General features: G+C 32.2%; 3 protein-coding genes across 4 annotated transcripts; 1 reads left to right on the top strand and 2 right to left on the bottom strand.

Annotated features, from left to right (window-relative positions):
- Window positions 1–642: 642 nt before the first annotated feature.
- LOC101510020 (uncharacterized) lies at window positions 643–3422 on the bottom strand. Its single transcript, XM_004492542.4, has 2 exons — window positions 3205–3422; window positions 643–2433 (listed from the first exon to the last, which is right to left on the bottom strand). The coding sequence occupies exon 2, from the start codon at window positions 2431–2433 to the stop codon at window positions 823–825; it is 1611 nt and encodes a 536-aa protein (XP_004492599.1). The 5' UTR covers window positions 3205–3422; the 3' UTR covers window positions 643–822.
- Window positions 3423–7264: 3842 nt separating this feature from the next.
- On the top strand, window positions 7265–10174 carry LOC101509484 (uncharacterized). Its single transcript, XM_004492540.4, has 6 exons — window positions 7265–7620; window positions 7810–7992; window positions 8130–8249; window positions 8367–8540; window positions 8934–9104; window positions 9554–10174. The coding sequence occupies exons 1-6, from the start codon at window positions 7366–7368 to the stop codon at window positions 9923–9925; spliced, it is 1275 nt and encodes a 424-aa protein (XP_004492597.1). The 5' UTR covers window positions 7265–7365; the 3' UTR covers window positions 9926–10174.
- A 1004-nt stretch (window positions 10175–11178) lies between these two features.
- On the bottom strand, window positions 11179–16595 carry LOC101508946 (uncharacterized). Of its 2 annotated transcripts, none has more exons than XM_004492538.4 (9): window positions 16206–16595; window positions 15532–16091; window positions 15309–15385; window positions 15024–15192; window positions 14372–14460; window positions 13980–14144; window positions 13408–13485; window positions 12367–12470; window positions 11179–11754 (listed from the first exon to the last, which is right to left on the bottom strand). In XM_004492538.4, the coding sequence occupies exons 2-9, from the start codon at window positions 16064–16066 to the stop codon at window positions 11649–11651; spliced, it is 1323 nt and encodes a 440-aa protein (XP_004492595.1). In that variant the 5' UTR covers window positions 16067–16091; window positions 16206–16595; the 3' UTR covers window positions 11179–11648. The 2 variants fall into 2 exon arrangements, with proteins under 2 accessions (XP_004492595.1, XP_004492596.1); XM_004492539.4 differs by having other exon boundaries at window positions 15532–16085.
- Between the last annotated feature and the right edge of the window lie 1827 nt (window positions 16596–18422).

Here is an 18422-nt window from a genome sequence, read left to right as displayed (position 1 = left end):
CCTATAATTGTAGCATTATATTGCAGTTGTAGAGAATAATAGATAAGAGAAGCCTTTGTAATTGGCACGTCTAGCAAAATACTTGTAGCTGTCTCTAAATCATATAATTCATTTAGTTCATGAAATTATAGGCATTGAACAGTTTAGTTTTTAAATCTAATGGATTATTTTAGAAGAATCAACTTATTTACAGAGTACAACTTTTAAAGTTTTATTTTTAAAGAAACTTTTAAAGTTACTATATTCAATAACATTATATATATAAAAACTTTATCAGACCAGTTGTCGAATAGGAAGTTCTGATTGAGTAATGCATTTCTCAACAAATTTATTAGTTTGAATATATATGTCACCATGTTAATTTTATCAATATAATCCAAACCGTCAATATACTTTTGTCAAAAAATTATGTTAATTTTGTTCAATCAATGATTTATTATTATTGACTCTTACTTTATCCGGGAGAAGAGTCAAATTCTTTAGAATTTATCCACTCCACTATCTACGTGAAGTTTTTTTTCTTAGACAAAATAGCCATTTAAAAAAATTCACACTAAAATCAATCTTAAATGAATTGGGTCTAAAACAGAAAAACATTAAGGATTGACAGTCAAATATTCAGGTTCTTGAAGCACAACCAGGTAAAGGAAGATGGAGAAAAATTCAAATAAAAAGTTATTAATTACAAACTTAAATCTGCACATGATTTCTGAAATTAGTTAGAATACAAGCCACATCACATGAAAAAAGAGTCAGCTAAAAAATTCCACACCAACAAGTTACTATTACAAAATGCATTATTGATGAAGAATTTGAGAGAACTTAGAATGGACACCACCATCTTCTGCTTCTGTTCTCCCTTGAGTTCTGAGAACCATAATCGTGAACACCTTGCTGATTTTGCATGGATAAATAGCGAGTGCTCGAATGTCTGGTCCCTTCAATCTGAGAGTTACTACCTAACCATAGTACGATAACCATGCCGACAAGACTAACAATTGGAGCTGCAGCAAGAAACAACCATCTTCCTCTACCGCCTCTTACCACAGAAGAATTCGAGGTATCATGAGTAGCGGTAACATCATCTTCAAACACTTCAGAAACATCAGAGAAGCTATCGTCGATCACAAGTAGTTGCTGTCTCTCAATGATCACATTTCTACCATCATTGTTCTGTTTTCCCTCTTCATAATCCTTATCATCGGTTGGAAGCTCATACCGACAAAGAGGGCATGAATTACGTGTCTTCAGCCATGGCAAAATGCAATGAGAATGGTAAAGGTGAGAACAAGGAAGCTGGTTTACTTTGGTGCCAAGGGCCAAAACATCCTTGCAGATGGCACAAACTAGTTCGTCGTGATTCTTGTGTTCCTCGCTAATGACTACACGAGGCAGATTATTTACAAACGATGCAGCAGCAGGAGGTGCTCCTCGTCTTGAGCTGTCATTTTCAGCAAAACTCTCGAACAGATCATCGAAGCGTCTAGTATCGAGGAAATCTCCAAAGTTAGCTCCATGAGGTAATTCAGCATCGTCCAAAGCTAACCAAGTTTCCCTGATTATTTGACTAAATATTCCCTCGGACTCAGTAGCATTAATCCTTTGTTCCCAATTAATTAGGCTCCTGCTCTCACTTGGACTTGAGGTTAAAAGAATATGAAGACGAGCAGCTTCAGCTTCGTCAACCTCGGGTAGGTCCCATTCCCTTTCTCCCTCCCCCTCCCCCTCCTCTTCCTCTTCCTCATCCTCCTCATCTTCATCCGAGTTCCATTGACCGAGGCCAGCATGCATTGGATCTATGTCAGTGTCACTATCAAACTCATCTCCCTCATCAGGTAAATTAAAAGTTCCAATGCCTACAAAACTGTGTCTATCCATCGAGATATCCGAGTCACCTCCGTAAACACTAAAAGATAAAGAATCAGTCTCACTGTGGGGACCCATATACTGTCTAAAACTCGAACTCGATTCATTATCACCATAAAGAGAGCACCAACTATCAAAACCATCACTGTCGGTATCCGAGAGAACCTGCCTCCAGCTTCTAGACCCACTAGGAGTAGTATTTGCACTAGCATACTGCAATGACCATGCAGAGTTGTCACCATCTACAAGTTGATCTTCCTCTACAGATGCAGAAGAATGGTTTTGTCCAGCATGTTGTGATAAAATATTATCAACCGATTCAAAACTACTGTGTCTGAGTCTACCTCTAAGCCTCCTTCGAGTGCTTGGTATAAAGTCTTCAAGCAATAGAAATTTACAATCACCACATACACCACCAGTTGCAAGATCACCTGTTATCTCATCATCAGACGATAAGGCCTTGTGGCAAAGAGAACATACTCCAACCCGGGGAGAATCATTTCCCCCGTAAACCTCTGAAGTAGACCTCAATGACAGTGACAAGATATTCTCATAATTTGCAGCCATCTGAAACCACACAAATTCCAAATTACCACAACACAATAATAAGTCCTCAAAAATAGGCAATTCTACAAATCAGAAAACCGTCAGATAACAAAGCACTCAAATTATGCATTAACAAGTATTCGCTACAGCCTTTGGACCAAATAAACATACCTTTTTGCTTATATAAAAAACCTAGTAACACCTATGTAGCATCGACACTTTAGATTGAAGGCATGTCTAGTGTTCGTGCTTCGATCACGGACCCCAAACATAACACTGACACTTCTAGTTATATTCAATCATTTTCATTTTCTCAAATTATTAACACATGTCTATAGTCTACATATCAGTTTCAGTGTTTGGTATCACACTCTGTGTTGGTGCTTCATGGAGTATCACTTACCACGAGAAACAATTTACTTCTAAAAATCACACACACAAAAAAACAAACAGACCTTCCAGTTATCAATATCGTGTGAATTGAGCTCAAATAAAAGGAAATTAAAATCTAAGCATGAATCAAATAACAAATGTGATTGAAAGCACATGGAATTTCTCAGTGGCAAATAGTTTCAATTTCCATTTTTCAGCCACTTCTGTCATTCACACACATACCTCGCTCTTCCCCTATTAAATTAAATATATATACAAATAATTAGGAGAAGTGCATTGTGTAGAATTACGAGATACCCAGAAGATGAAAAGTGGGGAAGAAGAAATTGGAGTAAAGGATGAATTTTGAAGAGAAACAAGTAAAATAATAAGATTGAAGAGAGAGTGAAATTGAATAACCTGAAAGAGTTGAGGAACAAGCTGAAACTGAAAGAGCGATGAGATTTGATTTGAAGGAATCACAAAAAGAAGAAGAAGAATCCTTCCTCTGCCGGCGACACTATCTCGTCAACAGACCAAACCGCACGACGACGTTTTCAGATTTACTGTAACCTCTTCATTTTTTATCTTCATATCATTATTCTTACAAAATTATACTCTCTCCTTCTCACAATGATAAATCATTTTCGTAAAGTACTTACCTTTTAGTATTTGTAAGGTAAAGGATAATAATATTTTGAAAATTATTTATATAATAATTATTAAAAAATAACATAAGAAAAAATAATTAAAATTATATTAAAAAGTATGATTGATATTGATTTTTTTTAAATTAAAATGATATTTAATTATTAAACAAATGAGTAATTTATATGCATCATAAAATATTTTATATAGTCAACAAATCATAATTAATTATTAATTAATTATGTTAGTGATTTTATAACTAATTATAATAAAAATCAAATGTTAATAATGATTTAACATTTATGGTTAATTATGTAAAAACTATTTACAGCTACGATAGATAAATTAATTCTTAACGATAACGTAAAAGTCTTTTTATTCTTTTTTAGATAAACTTGAAATTTTTTTATAATATAAATCATCTTTACTATTTTTTTACTGAAAATATTAATCATTTTACCTATGAATAAATAGATTTTAAAACTAAAAATAATACGTATAATAGTTTATTTGATTCTCAAAATTATGTCTTAATATATTGTTTGGTGAATAATTATGATATAATAAGTCAATATCATCTCTTTATCTTATGATGTATCTATGTTTTATCTTATTTATCCAAAGCTTTGAACTTCAAAAGCAAGTATACCTTATAATTAATAATATATATTTACTCTTAATTTATTATTTTTCATTTTCTGTATTGATAATAATAATTGGAATGTACAAATTGTTAATAAGGATAATATAACGGAAGGTATGGGTATGTGGATGGTAATGAATCTCAATATAGGTTTATTTAGGGTGAAGAAATTTCCCATGAATGCTCATTCTGTCTTTAGGGAATATTGGGCCTTTGGGCAAAGTCTAAGTGATTTTATACTTAGTTATTGCTCTGTAAATGATAATCATTTAACTTGTTGTTTGGTCAAATATGTTGTTATCAAATATAAAAATTAATTTAAATTTTTGAAAATAAGGAACATTAATAAAAATAATGTTTAAGAATATAAATTTTGTACCTAGGGTTATTTTATTATTTATTTATTTTTAGAAAGAAAAAAACAAAAATTATAGAATAGTCTAAAATATAATAATAAATTAAAAGCTAAAATATAAATGTTTAGGTGAAAACTACTTAATGTTCTTCCTAAAGAAAATATGTTTTTTCTGTCAAAAAAATAAGTTTGTCAACTAACAAAATTCTTTGTAGAAAGAACGATTCATTTAATAAGCACCGGACAAATATTATTAAAAAAATTATAATTGTTCATTTATCTCTTAATATTTACTTAAAATATTAAAAAGTATTACTGAAACAAAGTTTCTAATAATACCATCAATCTCATTTTTTTACTATTTAAATTAAAATTTACACTACCAAATTTAAGAATTCACAGAGATTGTTGGGTGCAGAAGACTATTTTCCACTAAAAAACAAAACATTGGGCAAAAGGCCAAAACTACAAAACCGGGCTTAATAACCCCAATTCTCTGAAGGGGGAGAATATCGTATAAATATAAACCGAATCCACTGACCAAGGTCTAAAAGAGAGAATTGTTAAGTTTAGATAAATTATCTCTTATATAAACAAAGTTTTACTCTCTGTAAAATTTAAAAAATTTGTTTTTAGTCTTTATAAAAATTACATTTTTTTAATCTCTATAAAATTATCATGAACATATTTTTAGTCAATACTTTAGAACATTATAAAAAATTTATAGGCAAAAATTTAAATTTTTTTAACTTGTGATAAATTAAATATAAATTTTTAAATGTTATACTTTTAAGATAAAAGTAAGCAAATAGACATAAAAATTAATTTTTGAACTCGTTTTATAAATAAACTTTTAAAAATATTGTAAACACGAATACTAAAAAGTTATTTAAAATATTAGTGATATTTCAACAAAAAACTAAAATTACATGTAAGGTGGTAAAGCATTAAATTATCGTATTTTATTTCCGATTTTAACTATTTTAACTATTTGATTTAACATTTTCAAAGAAAATATATAGTTTATGTAAGGTGGTCCATATTATTAGTGAGTTACTACATTGAAAAAAATGTCAAAAAAAATAAAAATTGAATAGTTGATTTTAATTTTTTAATTAAATATATTAATTTTTTAATTACCATTTTTAATTATATTTTATTTTGAACAAAGTATTATTTAGTAATATATATTACGAGAAAGTCAAGCATGTAAGGTACTCCATGGTGCAAAAATAAATTCACGTGAAAAATGGTGGATTGAGTGGTTTATATAAGAGAATCTTAGAAAGCTGAGATTGTATATACATGTTAATACTTTGCTGATTTATATTAGAATATACTCGACAATATAGAAAATGAAATTATTATTTTAGGCTACTTATTTTTCGGTCGAGTTCCGTATTATACATGCTAATTTATGTCACAATATACTAAACTCTACGGAAAATGTCTTCATTTTGTTTGGGTTTTGGAGGTGAATCTAAAAGCTAAACAAGACAATAACATTCTTGAAAGGTGGCATAGAATTGCTTCGTTTAACGGGAAAGGCATCACTTATACAAAGTTGTTCATTGAAAAAGCTTATTGAAAATCAATGACAGTTAGTGAATAGTGCTTGTATATTAGTTAATAATTTATAATTTATTCAAATATGTGATTGAAACAACTTTGCTTAGCTGCCAGCAAAGGCTTCAGTACCTCCCTCTCTTATTTGATTTCTTCCTCTTCACAAAAACAATAAATTAACAACTATACAAATTTATTTATTTTTACAATTCATTTTAGTCTTGTTAATATCATACATGACCACTTTCATTAAGCAAATAAGCAGTGAGCAATTGTATTTTCATAAACTCAACATAAAGTTTTTATATTAAAAAAAATTAACAAATTATTAATTTTTTAGATAAGACAACTAAGTTTAGTTTTGCTGAAATCTCTAGAATAAAATATTAATTAGGTATAGTCCTACATATTTAAACATGAAGATCTAATATTATAATCAAAATCAAACTTATACGATTATAAGAATAAAACATATATAAAATAACAATTAATAAAAAAATTAAATAATATACACTATTAAACTATGAAAGCTGAGATAATCCTTCAAACGTCAATATCAAGATGAATTTCACTTCATTTTATAATGTCACTTCATAATTATCTTGTATAGAAAAAGATAAAGAAAATGATTGTACAACTTTTTTGTTGTCCAAAATATCTTTGGTCCAAATTTAAAAACTCATTTGAAATATATGAATTCATTTAAAAGACTGATATCTTTCAATAGACATTATTTTCATATGCATCAAACATATATAAATCCAAGATCAGATATTTAATTAAACTAAAATTATCCATCAATTGTGTCATATTATTGGTGGATGCACATTCTTTTATAAAAAAAAAATATATTATCAACAAATTTATGCAATAATTAGAATTGTGAAAAGAAAAAGAAAGGTGACCCCTACGTGAGCGTGACTATCATGAAATCCTATGAATATAAGGACCTTTTTCTTTAAGGCTGTCTTATTCTTTACACCTTACACTATTTAGCAATATGTATGGTAAGAAGACATTTTCAGATTGATTAACATATTTACTAAAATGATCTATCATTTTTATAACAATTCACACGATAAATTAAATATATAAATTTAATTAAATATATATGCATCGACATTGAAAATATTGTATAAAGTTAAATTTATTATTGTTTGAGTCTGTTTTTGCGTGTATGTGTTAAAAAAAGCAAGTATTAATATTTATATAGTGACATTATGAATATTAATATAGTTATACATTATGGTTGGTATTTGATTTGATGATCTGAAAAAAACGAAAAAAACGGAAAGAGTTGGTTGGGTGTAAGTTGAACGATAACGAGACAGTTTTATCTGTGATCTCTGTTTTGAGGAAGCAATAGAAAATGGCGTACAGAAGAAGACAAGGCCTATCAAGAGCTTCCACATTCAAGGAAGATTTTCCTTCATCATTGGATAATAATAATGATTCTGATCCTCAACAAAATGGTCATGCACCTTCTCTATCTTCTTCTTCTTCTTCTTTGTCTTCGTCTTCGCTCGCCGCTCAAGCTATTCAAGCTTCTGCTTCTCGTAATCGTCAACCCGCTCTTTCCTTCGCTTTTGACAAATTCTCTCATCCTGAACATCAAAGATCTGCGGTATTCGATACTCAATTTCTCTTTATTTTATATACAGATCAATATTTTTATTGTAAAATAGGAAATTAATCAATCTGACTATTGAATTGTGTTATGTATACATAATTTTAGATGCTATAGAGATTTGAACAAATGAAATATAAATTGTAGATTGAATATAATGAACGAATGAATGCATTGATGATGCAGAGTTTTGATGCTTATGGAAATGACAACACCAAGTCTGGTTTTTGGGGTGTATTGGCTCATAAAGCCAAATCAATTCTGGATGATAAAAATTCAGCTCCTCCTCCACAACATGACACCATGTCATTGCCACAAACACTCAAATCACACTCATTTAATACCTTTACTAGTCCTTTTTCAACTCAGGTGATTTTATTATTATGTTCTATGCAATTCAGGGATGTGATATGATATGATATGATATGAATCATGGTATAATATAATGTTGCATAAATATTTGTTCAACTAATTTGTGTGTTTTTGGTTTGGCATGCTTATTGAAGCCATTGTATCAATCTCCTGACTCTAATAAAAAAATGGACAATCCTACAATTAGAAAGGGATTGGATGCAATCAGTTCTTCCCTCAATCACTTAGGTGACACATTTGAGAAGGCTTATGAGGTAACTCTGTCTCTATGAACCACGGATACTGTCTGTGTGTCATGTTCGGTGTCCATGTATGTTTGTGTTTGATTTCTTTGCATTCTTTAATTCATGTTACTTCTTTCATTTCTTCAGGACAGCAAAACAATGGTGGAGAGTAAGACAGCAGATCTGAGATCTCAAATAAGGCGAAAAGGAAATGGACCGGAGGACATAAACCAAGCTTCAGATGTGAGGAATCCATGGCCGCAATCCGATCTGACAAAGTCTCCTTCTCGCCATGAAACACAACTCAAGGCATCACGCGACGTAAGGTGCCAACTTTGTAATCATGTGTAACGATTGAGGCCTCGCTAGTTCTTGTAGTGAAGGCTTAGATGATACAACATCTAATAATAATTTTTGAATTGTCAATAGTCTTCACTCAATGCAGAAACCTATAGCTTATATAATAGACTTCTAATCATATTTTATATTATCTTACCATAGTATAAATAGATGTATATGTAAAACTTGTTTAGGATATCAGTGTACAAATATTAAACTCTTCTTGATTTTGATGCAGGACTCTTAGTTTAAACCGTTGCTTCTGATAGTAATAGTGAATAGAAAATTGAGTTTATGATGATTGTTTATTTGAGTTAACTGTTTAAGTTTCTCATGTAACCCAACAAGCAACATTTCCTTTTACTTTGGTTGCAGGTGGCAATGGCAACAGCTGCAAAAGCAAAATTACTTCTTCGTGAGCTAAAGACCGTTAAAGCAGATTTGGCATTTGCTAAAGCACGTTGTGCTCAACTTGAAGAAGAAAATAAATTACTCAGGGAACGAGAGGGCAGCGACAAGGGACTAAACCGTGATGATGACGACCTGGTATTACTTATTTTTCTGTTTACCTGTGCGAATTATGTGATTAGAAGCCAAGAATCACTTACATTGACATAACAAAGTTTGACAGTGTCGTGTTATTATGTCATGTAGTATAGTGGTGTGTTTTTGAAGTATTTAAGTATCTACATAGAGAATCTGTGCTGCATTATAAGGTAGATTCATGTATTTTATGCATATCTAAAATCAATGTTGTTAAAAAGCAGTTATGACTATAGCAGTGGGTAGCAGAATTTGAGCAAACTGTTATTGATCCACGTTACACTATTTAGTACAAATGTCGTCAAATAAAGGGTGTTATAGGACTGTTGTCTAGTGGAATTTGAATAAGCTGGTATTGATAACATTGTGTAAAAGTAACATGATGTATAATATGCACTAGTATTACTACTGTTATTTGAAATTTAGCTCTTATAATTTTGTGATCTTCTCAGATTCGGCATCAACTGGAGACACTTCTAGGTGAGAAAGCACGTTTGGCTAATGAGAACGAGACATATTCAAGGGAAAACCGTTTTCTGAGGGAAATTGTAGAATATCATCAGCTGACAATGCAGGATGTGGTGTATTTGGATGAGGGTATGGAAGAAGTGACAGAACTTTATCCTATGGATGCTAATGGAGTTGCCAGGCTACTATCTGGCTCGCCACACTCGTCATCACCAACATCACCTGATGAGGTTATTCTCGGGTCAGCAAAAGCAATGTTTCCTGTGCCAGAAGAAGAGGATGATGATAAGAGTACATCAGAAGAAAATGAGACTCCTAGTCCTCCTAGTGTCTCAGTTTCTAAACATGCAAAATGATCACCACCCTTTTTTGTTCATAGGGTAGCTTTAGATGAGGTTCTTTTGTTTTGAGGAATATATGCGTGCTTTTTGACATATATTCATTCATTTATTATACCTGATTGCAATGTGAGGACTGAGGAAAAGGGTGGGTGTATTTGTGACAGCCCAAATTTGTTGTGTGTGTAACTTTCCTGTCACTGTAAGGTTGGTTTGGAAAATTCTTTAATTTTGTTCAAATGTATTGGCTGATCATATTTTGTTGAATGGCCTATTACAAACAGTATAGCTTCCTTTAATACTTTAAACGTATTGTTCCACAATAGGTAAAAGAAATTTACCACACTCCTCATCTTTATCCCATCTGTCTTTGGAATATTAAAAATGGCAACTGGATCAAGCAAATGCTCGTGTAAAATGCTCCAAGAGAAAATAACTTGATCATATCAAATTTCTAGAATTATTCTTTGTTTAAGGGCTTGAATCTTCCTCATAAAAGATAACTCAAAAGATGAGAGTGCTGAAACAAATATATACATCCAACTACCCCAAAACCTCAATATTGTGAGACTCAAATTCAACTTTAATACCCCCGCTCTCACACCTAGAGTAGACCTTAGATCCAATTACCACATTGTCATCTTAACCCGACTTTGATATCATATTAAATGAGATTAAATTTTACTACCAAAAATTAACTTAAAAGATGAGTGTGTCTAAATTCATATATATCCAATAGAATTAGAACTTTAATAATGTGAAACTTCAATAAGACTTAAATGCTCCAAACACTATGAAGTCTTCTTTGGGATCTAGTTAAGGATTTGGCTACCCTTTTAAATGGTATGATTCAGTGGAGTAAATTACTTCAGAAAGCATTTTGATCTTATAATTACATTAATGTCCCTAAACTCATCATACCACTTATCGCTTCGATACAACATATATTATCACCGGTGTATGTTTAGCTTTAGGAAACTAAACCTCAACCTATTTGGGTGAATGAATCAAATCAGACATTAGTTTAATAACAAATTTTTAATCATACAATGGCAGATGGTCATTAACATTCATTTCAATCGAACTTGAAGGTTGAGAAGTCCTTCACAGTTCAGTTAATTGTGCTTTTGTTTAGACATCCAAGCATTAAGAATATCTAGACACCATTTCATTATCTCTGTAATCAAAACAAGACTAAGACAAATTAAAGATGTAATATTTGCTTTTGAATTCTGTGAAACACCAAAATTACCTGCAGATTCCCACAAAAGTAAAAGATAATATCACACATTTATTAAATTTACTGCTGAAAGGTTATATTGTTGACCATAACCTGCCAGTGGATCAAACACTTCTTGTGTCTAATACCAGTATACCACATTGAGAGAAATTAAAAGAAAGAAAGAAAAAAGTATAGACTTGCTAATTTGATTCACAATATATAACAGATCGCAGTTTGGAGAAAGACGTCTTCATTCCCTTGCAAATGAAGAGCCACATTTAATTATACATTTAATAAACTTCCTAGTTTACAGGGTCATATAATACACTTAACCTCTTACAAGTACATTATATGAATAATAGGTGACCAGTTAAATTCTATTTATCTGCATTCATCTTCTCATAGTGTCTCCAAAATGACTCCAGTCAATTTTACATGTGTAGATGTATATAGATCAGGATTGCTGCTTTGACAAGTAAAGCTTCAAAGCAGAAAAAACTTCCTGGCTTGTATATGATTTCAGAATAACTGGAAAAACAAACTAGTAGACCCATCACCAAATGACCTGAGGTCTGCAGGTTTTACCAACGCCCTGCACAATGGGCAGGTCCTTTCCCTCTCAAACCTGGCAAATAAAATAATCAGGAGCCCAAAAATACATAGGAAAAAATATTAAATATAGTAACAAACAGTAAGCAATACAAGACATGTTGACCCCAATACTAAAATTAAGAAAGCAACCCATAACTACATTTGAAGACCAGAAGATTACAAATCACAAATTAATACATAATGGTAATCAGGTTGGAGTTGAGCATATCCACCCCAATATATTAAATTGAAACCCTCGTTTTTAACATCATTAAGTCACATCATATCCTGAAATCATGTCTCATCTTCACGGCCATAGAGTCTTAATGTTCAATCAAATCAAGTCAATATTAATTTCTCCTAACAAACTAAACAGCCAAACAGAACATTTGCTTTCTTTAATCAATACTTAAACTTCTTCATTTAAATATTAAAGATAGTGGAAATGATTAACATATTAAATATTTTTAATATCAATCTTTTTTATTGATCAATCAAATTGATTTTTAAAAAATATATTTTTAATTTGATTTTCATATCTTGTAAACTACCCATACAGTACTTGCTAGTTTAACTGAAATGTAAATGACAGTTTTATATTCTTATGCAGACCAGTACATGAAGGTAAGAGCAAAGCAAGTCTCACCACTCTGATACACAGTCTTCACAGAAAATGTGTTTACAACGAAGTAAGACTGGGGCATGCATCTTCTCTTGACAAATGGCACAAAGATCACCCGCTGCAATGACCTGCAATCACATACATTACTTTCATGAACAACTTGCTGCTCCCATACATGCATATAGCAGGTTAAAAAGCGCATAACACACCAAAAAGTGCAATAAGTGCTTAAACATTAGACCTCGTCTCATAATCAATTGGGTCGTGAAACTTTAAAAGCAATAAACAATTCCTAGTGTTAATATCGACTTAAGATTGTTCTCAGCTCTACAGCCATTAGACAAAATAAAACATTTGTCAGCTCATTTGATAATTATGATGCTATTTAGTTCTTTGATTCAATACACCGCCAAAAATTGCAGCTTAATAGTAAGTCAAATCAATGAACATTAAACACAAACTAACTAAAACAATCTTCCCCAACCAAGCTACAACTAAGGCTTCATATTGCTTGCGTTGTAGGTTTATAATGTTAAGCTTCTTTTTAAAACCAGACTTGAAAAGGCACCCACCATATTGCAGGCACAAAGCCAATGATAATAGCCCATTAAATGATGACGGCATCATTTCTTTTAAAAAAATACTGCCCATAAAAGTAACCTAAAACTACAGTTGTTGGAAAAAAATAGAAGTTTCATCAAGTATAAAGTATGCATCGATGCTGGACTGGTGATCCTTAGTTGCTGGTTTAGAATGACAATTTCTGCTTCACGTTTCAGTTGTAGTTATTAGTTAAGCAAAAACCACTAAGGTTTCTAAAAGAGTACATAGTACATACTGGAAAGGAGTCCATTGAATCCCTCTCTTTAAAAGTATAGATGACCACACAAAACCAAATTGGGGAAAAAACACTAAAACAACAGGTCAGCAAACTGCTCAAATATTAACAAATTGCCATTTAACAGCAAAAACAGTAATTTACAGAGATAATGGATAAACATTGAAACATTAACAGTTGATTGGCCAACACCAAAATCATTGATCAAATGAAGGCATCCACAGTACCTGCTCGGATGTTGCATAAGCCCCATAGTGTACTTCTTTACGTGACAATGCCTTTACTGCAGCAAAGAAAGATTGCACCTGAAAACCACTACACAGTTAAGAGAAGAACCACCAGATGCCAACTCATTCTATACACTTTCAGTACTTTTAATGTATATTAAAAATGCTAGTTTTATTTATTTTATATATATGGGGGGTTCACATTAACAGCTTCTATCTCCCCATGACTCTCAGCGTCAAGGGCAACTAGTCTTAGACCCCTACTATCAACTTTGAGTGAGATTCCAAAGCTGATGATGCACGGGAGTTAAAAAATTGAGTTCATCTTCTAAAACACCAAAGCCGATAGTAGGGATGTTAAAAAATAGTTCTTCACACTAAACTAGTATTACACAGTTGAGTTTAACAAATAAATAAAGTTAGTAAAAAAAAGATGTTTAAATGATGGAATTATGCACAACCTGAAAATATTTCTTTATATTTAGATTTTAGGCGAGTGAGATACACTAGAAGGATACTCGTCACATGATACATACATACATACAAACATAAATTGTGAAAGAATAACACACCTTTTCAACAACAGATGTGAGCTTAAATGTTAGATACAACCCTGTCATCAGTGATGAAAAGAGGCTTCCATATTCTTTGTTCAGGAAGAAACGATACCAAACTGGTGTTGGCAACAAGGCTCGGTAAAGCAGGAGGAAGTACTCAACTAAAGTCAGCAATTGCCCCTGATGAATAAATGATGGTACAATCAGAATTATGTAATGTGAGAAAGAGTAACAGATCCTGAACCCAAAACTCTTTTATATCTTACAAGAAATAGCAGCGACATGTTGGTAATAATATAACTTAAAAAAAAAAGAATAAGAAAAGGCATCTTCAAATATTCTTCTATTCCCTTAACATCGAACACTTAGATTAAATTTCCCTAGTGCTTCATAATTTATTACCTCACCTGCTTACGGTAATTGCGGCCTCTGCTATTCTTATAATACATTAACAATATACACTTGAAAATCATTGCTGCCTGGCGCGCCAAAGTATCTGAAATTATAAAATATAATTTGTAAAGCAATGAAATTAATTGTCTGCCCATTGATTTCAAAGAAATAATAAATAATTCCATAAAAAGCAGCATGTAAGAGTTTCCACAATATTAGTAGTTCCATGCTAACTGGTCAAAAGAGATCACTGGAAATGGCTGGAATGAATTGTAAAATTATACAGAGAAATACATGCAATTAAAATAAAGCAAAAGTTATGCTTCAAGAAAAGGATGGACATAGAATATAAATTATCCATTCAGTGACCATTACTAGGGAAAAAAGCACTCAAACAAGAATCGATTGAGAAATCGTGAAGACAATTTTCAATTGCAACATAATAAAAGAAGAAACCTCTGCATTTATTATGGAGATGTGATTAGAAAGGAAAACTAAGACATAAGTAAGATACATTTGAACTTTTTTCTCTTGAATACACTCAACAGCAGGTTAATTGCAAGTTGAGAGGAAATAGTAAGTAACATGAGATTGCCAGAACGAAATACAAGCATACAAGTATATACAGGGAGAAACATAGTCAAATTAAGAGAGGGATAAACACACCATTCACCATGATGACGAAAATAGCATGCCAGAAAGGTGGTATTTCTTTGGGAGGAAGCATGACTAACGGATTCATTAGATCATCATTTTGATACCACCAATAAACACCAGCAACATGAAGTGCAAAAGCAACAGAAATTCCAATCAAAACAGGCATTTTTCTCTCTCCCTGCAGCCATCAAAAAACAATTCCTTAACAAACCACACAATTTTTTTATACATTAACAACATCGCTCAGTTTCCATATCTCATGGACAAAGAACATAGAAACACAAACTCTCACACCTTCAATGCTGTTTGTTTCCGCAGAACGTCATTTGACTTGAAAAGGACAGCAGCAATCCAAATGGTAACAAAAAACCCTGCAACCACATAAAAATCACCAAAATAAAATACCCCTTCAATCCAAGCTTTTGAAAACAAATTGTAACTACAAAAACAAATTGGTGTAGTTTCATTTTCATTGATAGTGATAGTAATAAACAAAAGTTGGAAATTGAGAAATAACCTTGCAAATGCTGGCGAATGAAAACAACCAAAAGAAGCAAAGAAAAGGGCAAGACTTGCTCAATCCACCTAGCAGCATGTTGAATATCATATCTCTGGTAAGATGAATCCCTCCCATTGGCACCAACACCATCACCACCACCACCTGCTTCTGCATCAATACTTCCACTCCCCGTCCGCAAAACGCCCTCAACATCACCCTGTGAAGGAGAAGACGTCATCCCAGCTGCACCTGCAGAAGCACCGTCATTCCCCACCACCAGAGGAGTCTGTTCTTCCCTGTGATTATCCTGCTCTGTCGAACCGATTATCCTAATTGAAACCTCGCTGTCGTTGGGGACAGCATCGGTGCTAGGTTGGTGCTGGTTAGACCTCGCGGGAAGAATACCTGAATATTCTAGAAGCACCGATAACGGTGCCTGGATTATGCTGGCTGCTGAAGGGAATCCGTATCTTCTCGAATTTGATGACAAAGAAGACGGCGATGATGCTCCGGCTACCGGAGAAGCTCTGAATATGTCCCCGCTCCCTTCCATTCGCGTCAAATCCCTAACCCTATCTCTAAATCATAAAAATAAATGAGAACTGAAAGAAGAAAAAAATACGATGATGCTATGATGATGATGATGATGAAAGGGGAAAGAGATAGAGAGAGAGAGAGAGAGAGAGATTGACCTGTGAAGACGATTCTCCGTTGAGGAATAGAATCAGAAAAAACGCGGCATTTGGGAGGAAAAAGAGGGGCTAGGGTTTTGGGTTTGAAAGGATGGAAAATGAAAGAATGATGTTGGAAAATGAAAAACAAGGGTTGAATTTGAATGAGGGTTTGGAAATTGGAATTGGTGAAAGGGGGTTGGAGTTTTTCCTGTGTTGTGTTTGTGGTTGACTTGCTTGCTCGCTCGCTCGCTCGCTGGGTCTCTGCCTGGTGTGTTGTGCGGGGAAAGGCGCCAGAGAGAGAGAGAGAGAGAGATGAGAGAGAAAGAGAGCTACGAGACAAAAGGTGAGAGATGAAAGGAAAGAGAAGCAACCATTTCGGATACTATACTTGCTTTGCTTTCTCATCCCTCAATTCATATTTCCCCGTTTCATTTCATCACACTCATCATTTTTTTATCCAAAAAAAATTAAACAAGTTTTTATGTTTTATAAATATTTTAAACTTTCTTACTAAAATGTAAACAGAAATGTTTGACCAAATGGATAATTAATTATAGAGTTTTTTAATTTTTTTATTTATTTATGAATTTAATTTATATGAATTGTGAATGCTCATCTAATTATAATCATTAGATTATTAATAATATTAAATTTTTTATAATTATTTATGAAATTATTTTTTATATATAAAACTTAAACTATTTATTTATATTTAAAAATGAAAAGGATTTTGTTGCTAAAGATAAATTTGTAAAGAAAAATATTTAATCAAAATTATTAGTTTTTTTTTTTACAAAACCAAAATTAGTAGTTTTTTTTTTTTACTAACAAAATTAGTAATTATTTGTAGTTACTTTTGGAATTTCATTTTTATTATTTAATGTATATGCATGGTTAATATATAAATTTTATATGCATGCATTCAATCAAGGATCACCATATAGATAGATATTTGGAATTAATATGACAAAGTAACATCATAATTATGTCTTAGTTAATTATGGGTGTGTGTAAAAAAACTTTTATATTTTTAGAGAAATATTATGTAAATTGAATGAAATAATATTATTTAGAAAATCTTAAATTTAGCTCCTTCTTTGCGAGAGTCTTGCCCCTACTCTCTTTTCAATGAGAGGTCTTTTTACTTTCATTTTCTTTTCTCAATCTCAGTATGTTTATTCGTTCAATCTATTTGTGATGGCACAAGGTGGTTCTTGACAAGGGGGGCGTTTTTAAAGATGACAACTTTGAGGAAGTTGTTAACTTTCAAGTGTGTTTGTTATGAAAATTCTTCACGGATAGAAAGATATGTATTAATGTCATGAATGAGCGACTTGCGAGTGTATGGAGGCTAGGACATGGAGTTGTTATCATGGAAGTTGAAACAGGTTTGTTCCTTTTTCAGTTTTATCACATATGTGATCACTCACAAGGTGCAAAACAGTGATGTTTTCGATCAAATACCATATTGCATCATTCAATATCTTGGTCCAGGTGCATCAGTTGCCTACATGCTCCATGGCTCAAAAAATTGGGGAGCATTTGGATAATGTCATTGGTTCATTTTTGCAATATGGTCCGAATAATAACACTAGTTTTTGTTACATGAGGATTTAGGTTTGATTGGATTTGTAGAAACTACTAAAGATAGATGAAATGATGAAAATTGAAGGTGTAAAAAACACGAGGAATGGGTTTAAATTGTGTTTTATCTTATTAAAAACTTCCTTTCAAAACTCTTATTAAGGATATTAAAAGAGATAAACAGATCAGATGCAACAATAAAACAAAGTATTAGGACAGAGGGAGAAACACCGTGATTTGTACTAGTTCACTACCAATGTGGCAGCTACGTCTAATCCTCTCACATAATCCCCTCACATAGAAGGATTTATCCACTAATTCAAACCTAAATTACAACACCTGACCCTACAAGTCAGTCTTCTCAACTTCCATTCTGAAATCTACAAACCGTTGAGGTACTACAACACATTGACCTACAAGTCAAATCTTCTCAACTTCCAACTTTAAAATCTACAAGTGGTTGAGGTAGAATAGTCACTACTAGGTTGGGTTACAAATGGGTGAAATTGAATTATGTTTTGCTTCTTCTAAGCAAATTGATTACAATAAACTTAACACTAAAACAAATCATTAAGCATTAAGTAATATGAAGTTAAACGAGTGCATTTGCTAAAAATGAAACCTTGAATTCTAAATACTTAGAGGATTTTG

This window comes from Cicer arietinum, chromosome 3 (assembly GCF_000331145.2).
Source record: "Cicer arietinum cultivar CDC Frontier isolate Library 1 chromosome 3, Cicar.CDCFrontier_v2.0, whole genome shotgun sequence".
NCBI lineage: Eukaryota > Viridiplantae > Streptophyta > Magnoliopsida > Fabales > Fabaceae > Cicer > Cicer arietinum.
Note: the sequence above shows the minus strand (reverse complement) of the source record. Positions and strands in the feature narration are given on the sequence as shown.

Bases quoted from the DNA above. Each gene is read 5' to 3' on its own strand.
- LOC101510020 (XM_004492542.4), bottom strand. From the start codon at position 2,433: ATGGCTGCAAATTATGAGAATATCTTGTCACTGTCATTGAGGTCTACT.
- LOC101508946 (XM_004492538.4), bottom strand. From the start codon at position 16,066: ATGGAAGGGAGCGGGGACATATTCAGAGCTTCTCCGGTAGCCGGAGCA. The intron at 15,386-15,531 runs GTTATTTCTCAA...ATGTGGTTGCAG, and splicing joins CATTCGCCAGCATTTGCAAG to GGTTTTTTGTTACCATTTGG. The intron at 11,755-12,366 runs GTGAGACTTGCT...TTTATTTGCCAG, and splicing joins GAAGACTGTGTATCAGAGTG to GTTTGAGAGGGAAAGGACCT.
- LOC101509484 (XM_004492540.4), top strand. From the start codon at position 7,366: ATGGCGTACAGAAGAAGACAAGGCCTATCAAGAGCTTCCACATTCAAG. The intron at 7,993-8,129 runs GTGATTTTATTA...TGCTTATTGAAG, and splicing joins CTAGTCCTTTTTCAACTCAG to CCATTGTATCAATCTCCTGA. The intron at 9,105-9,553 runs GTATTACTTATT...TGATCTTCTCAG, and splicing joins ACCGTGATGATGACGACCTG to ATTCGGCATCAACTGGAGAC.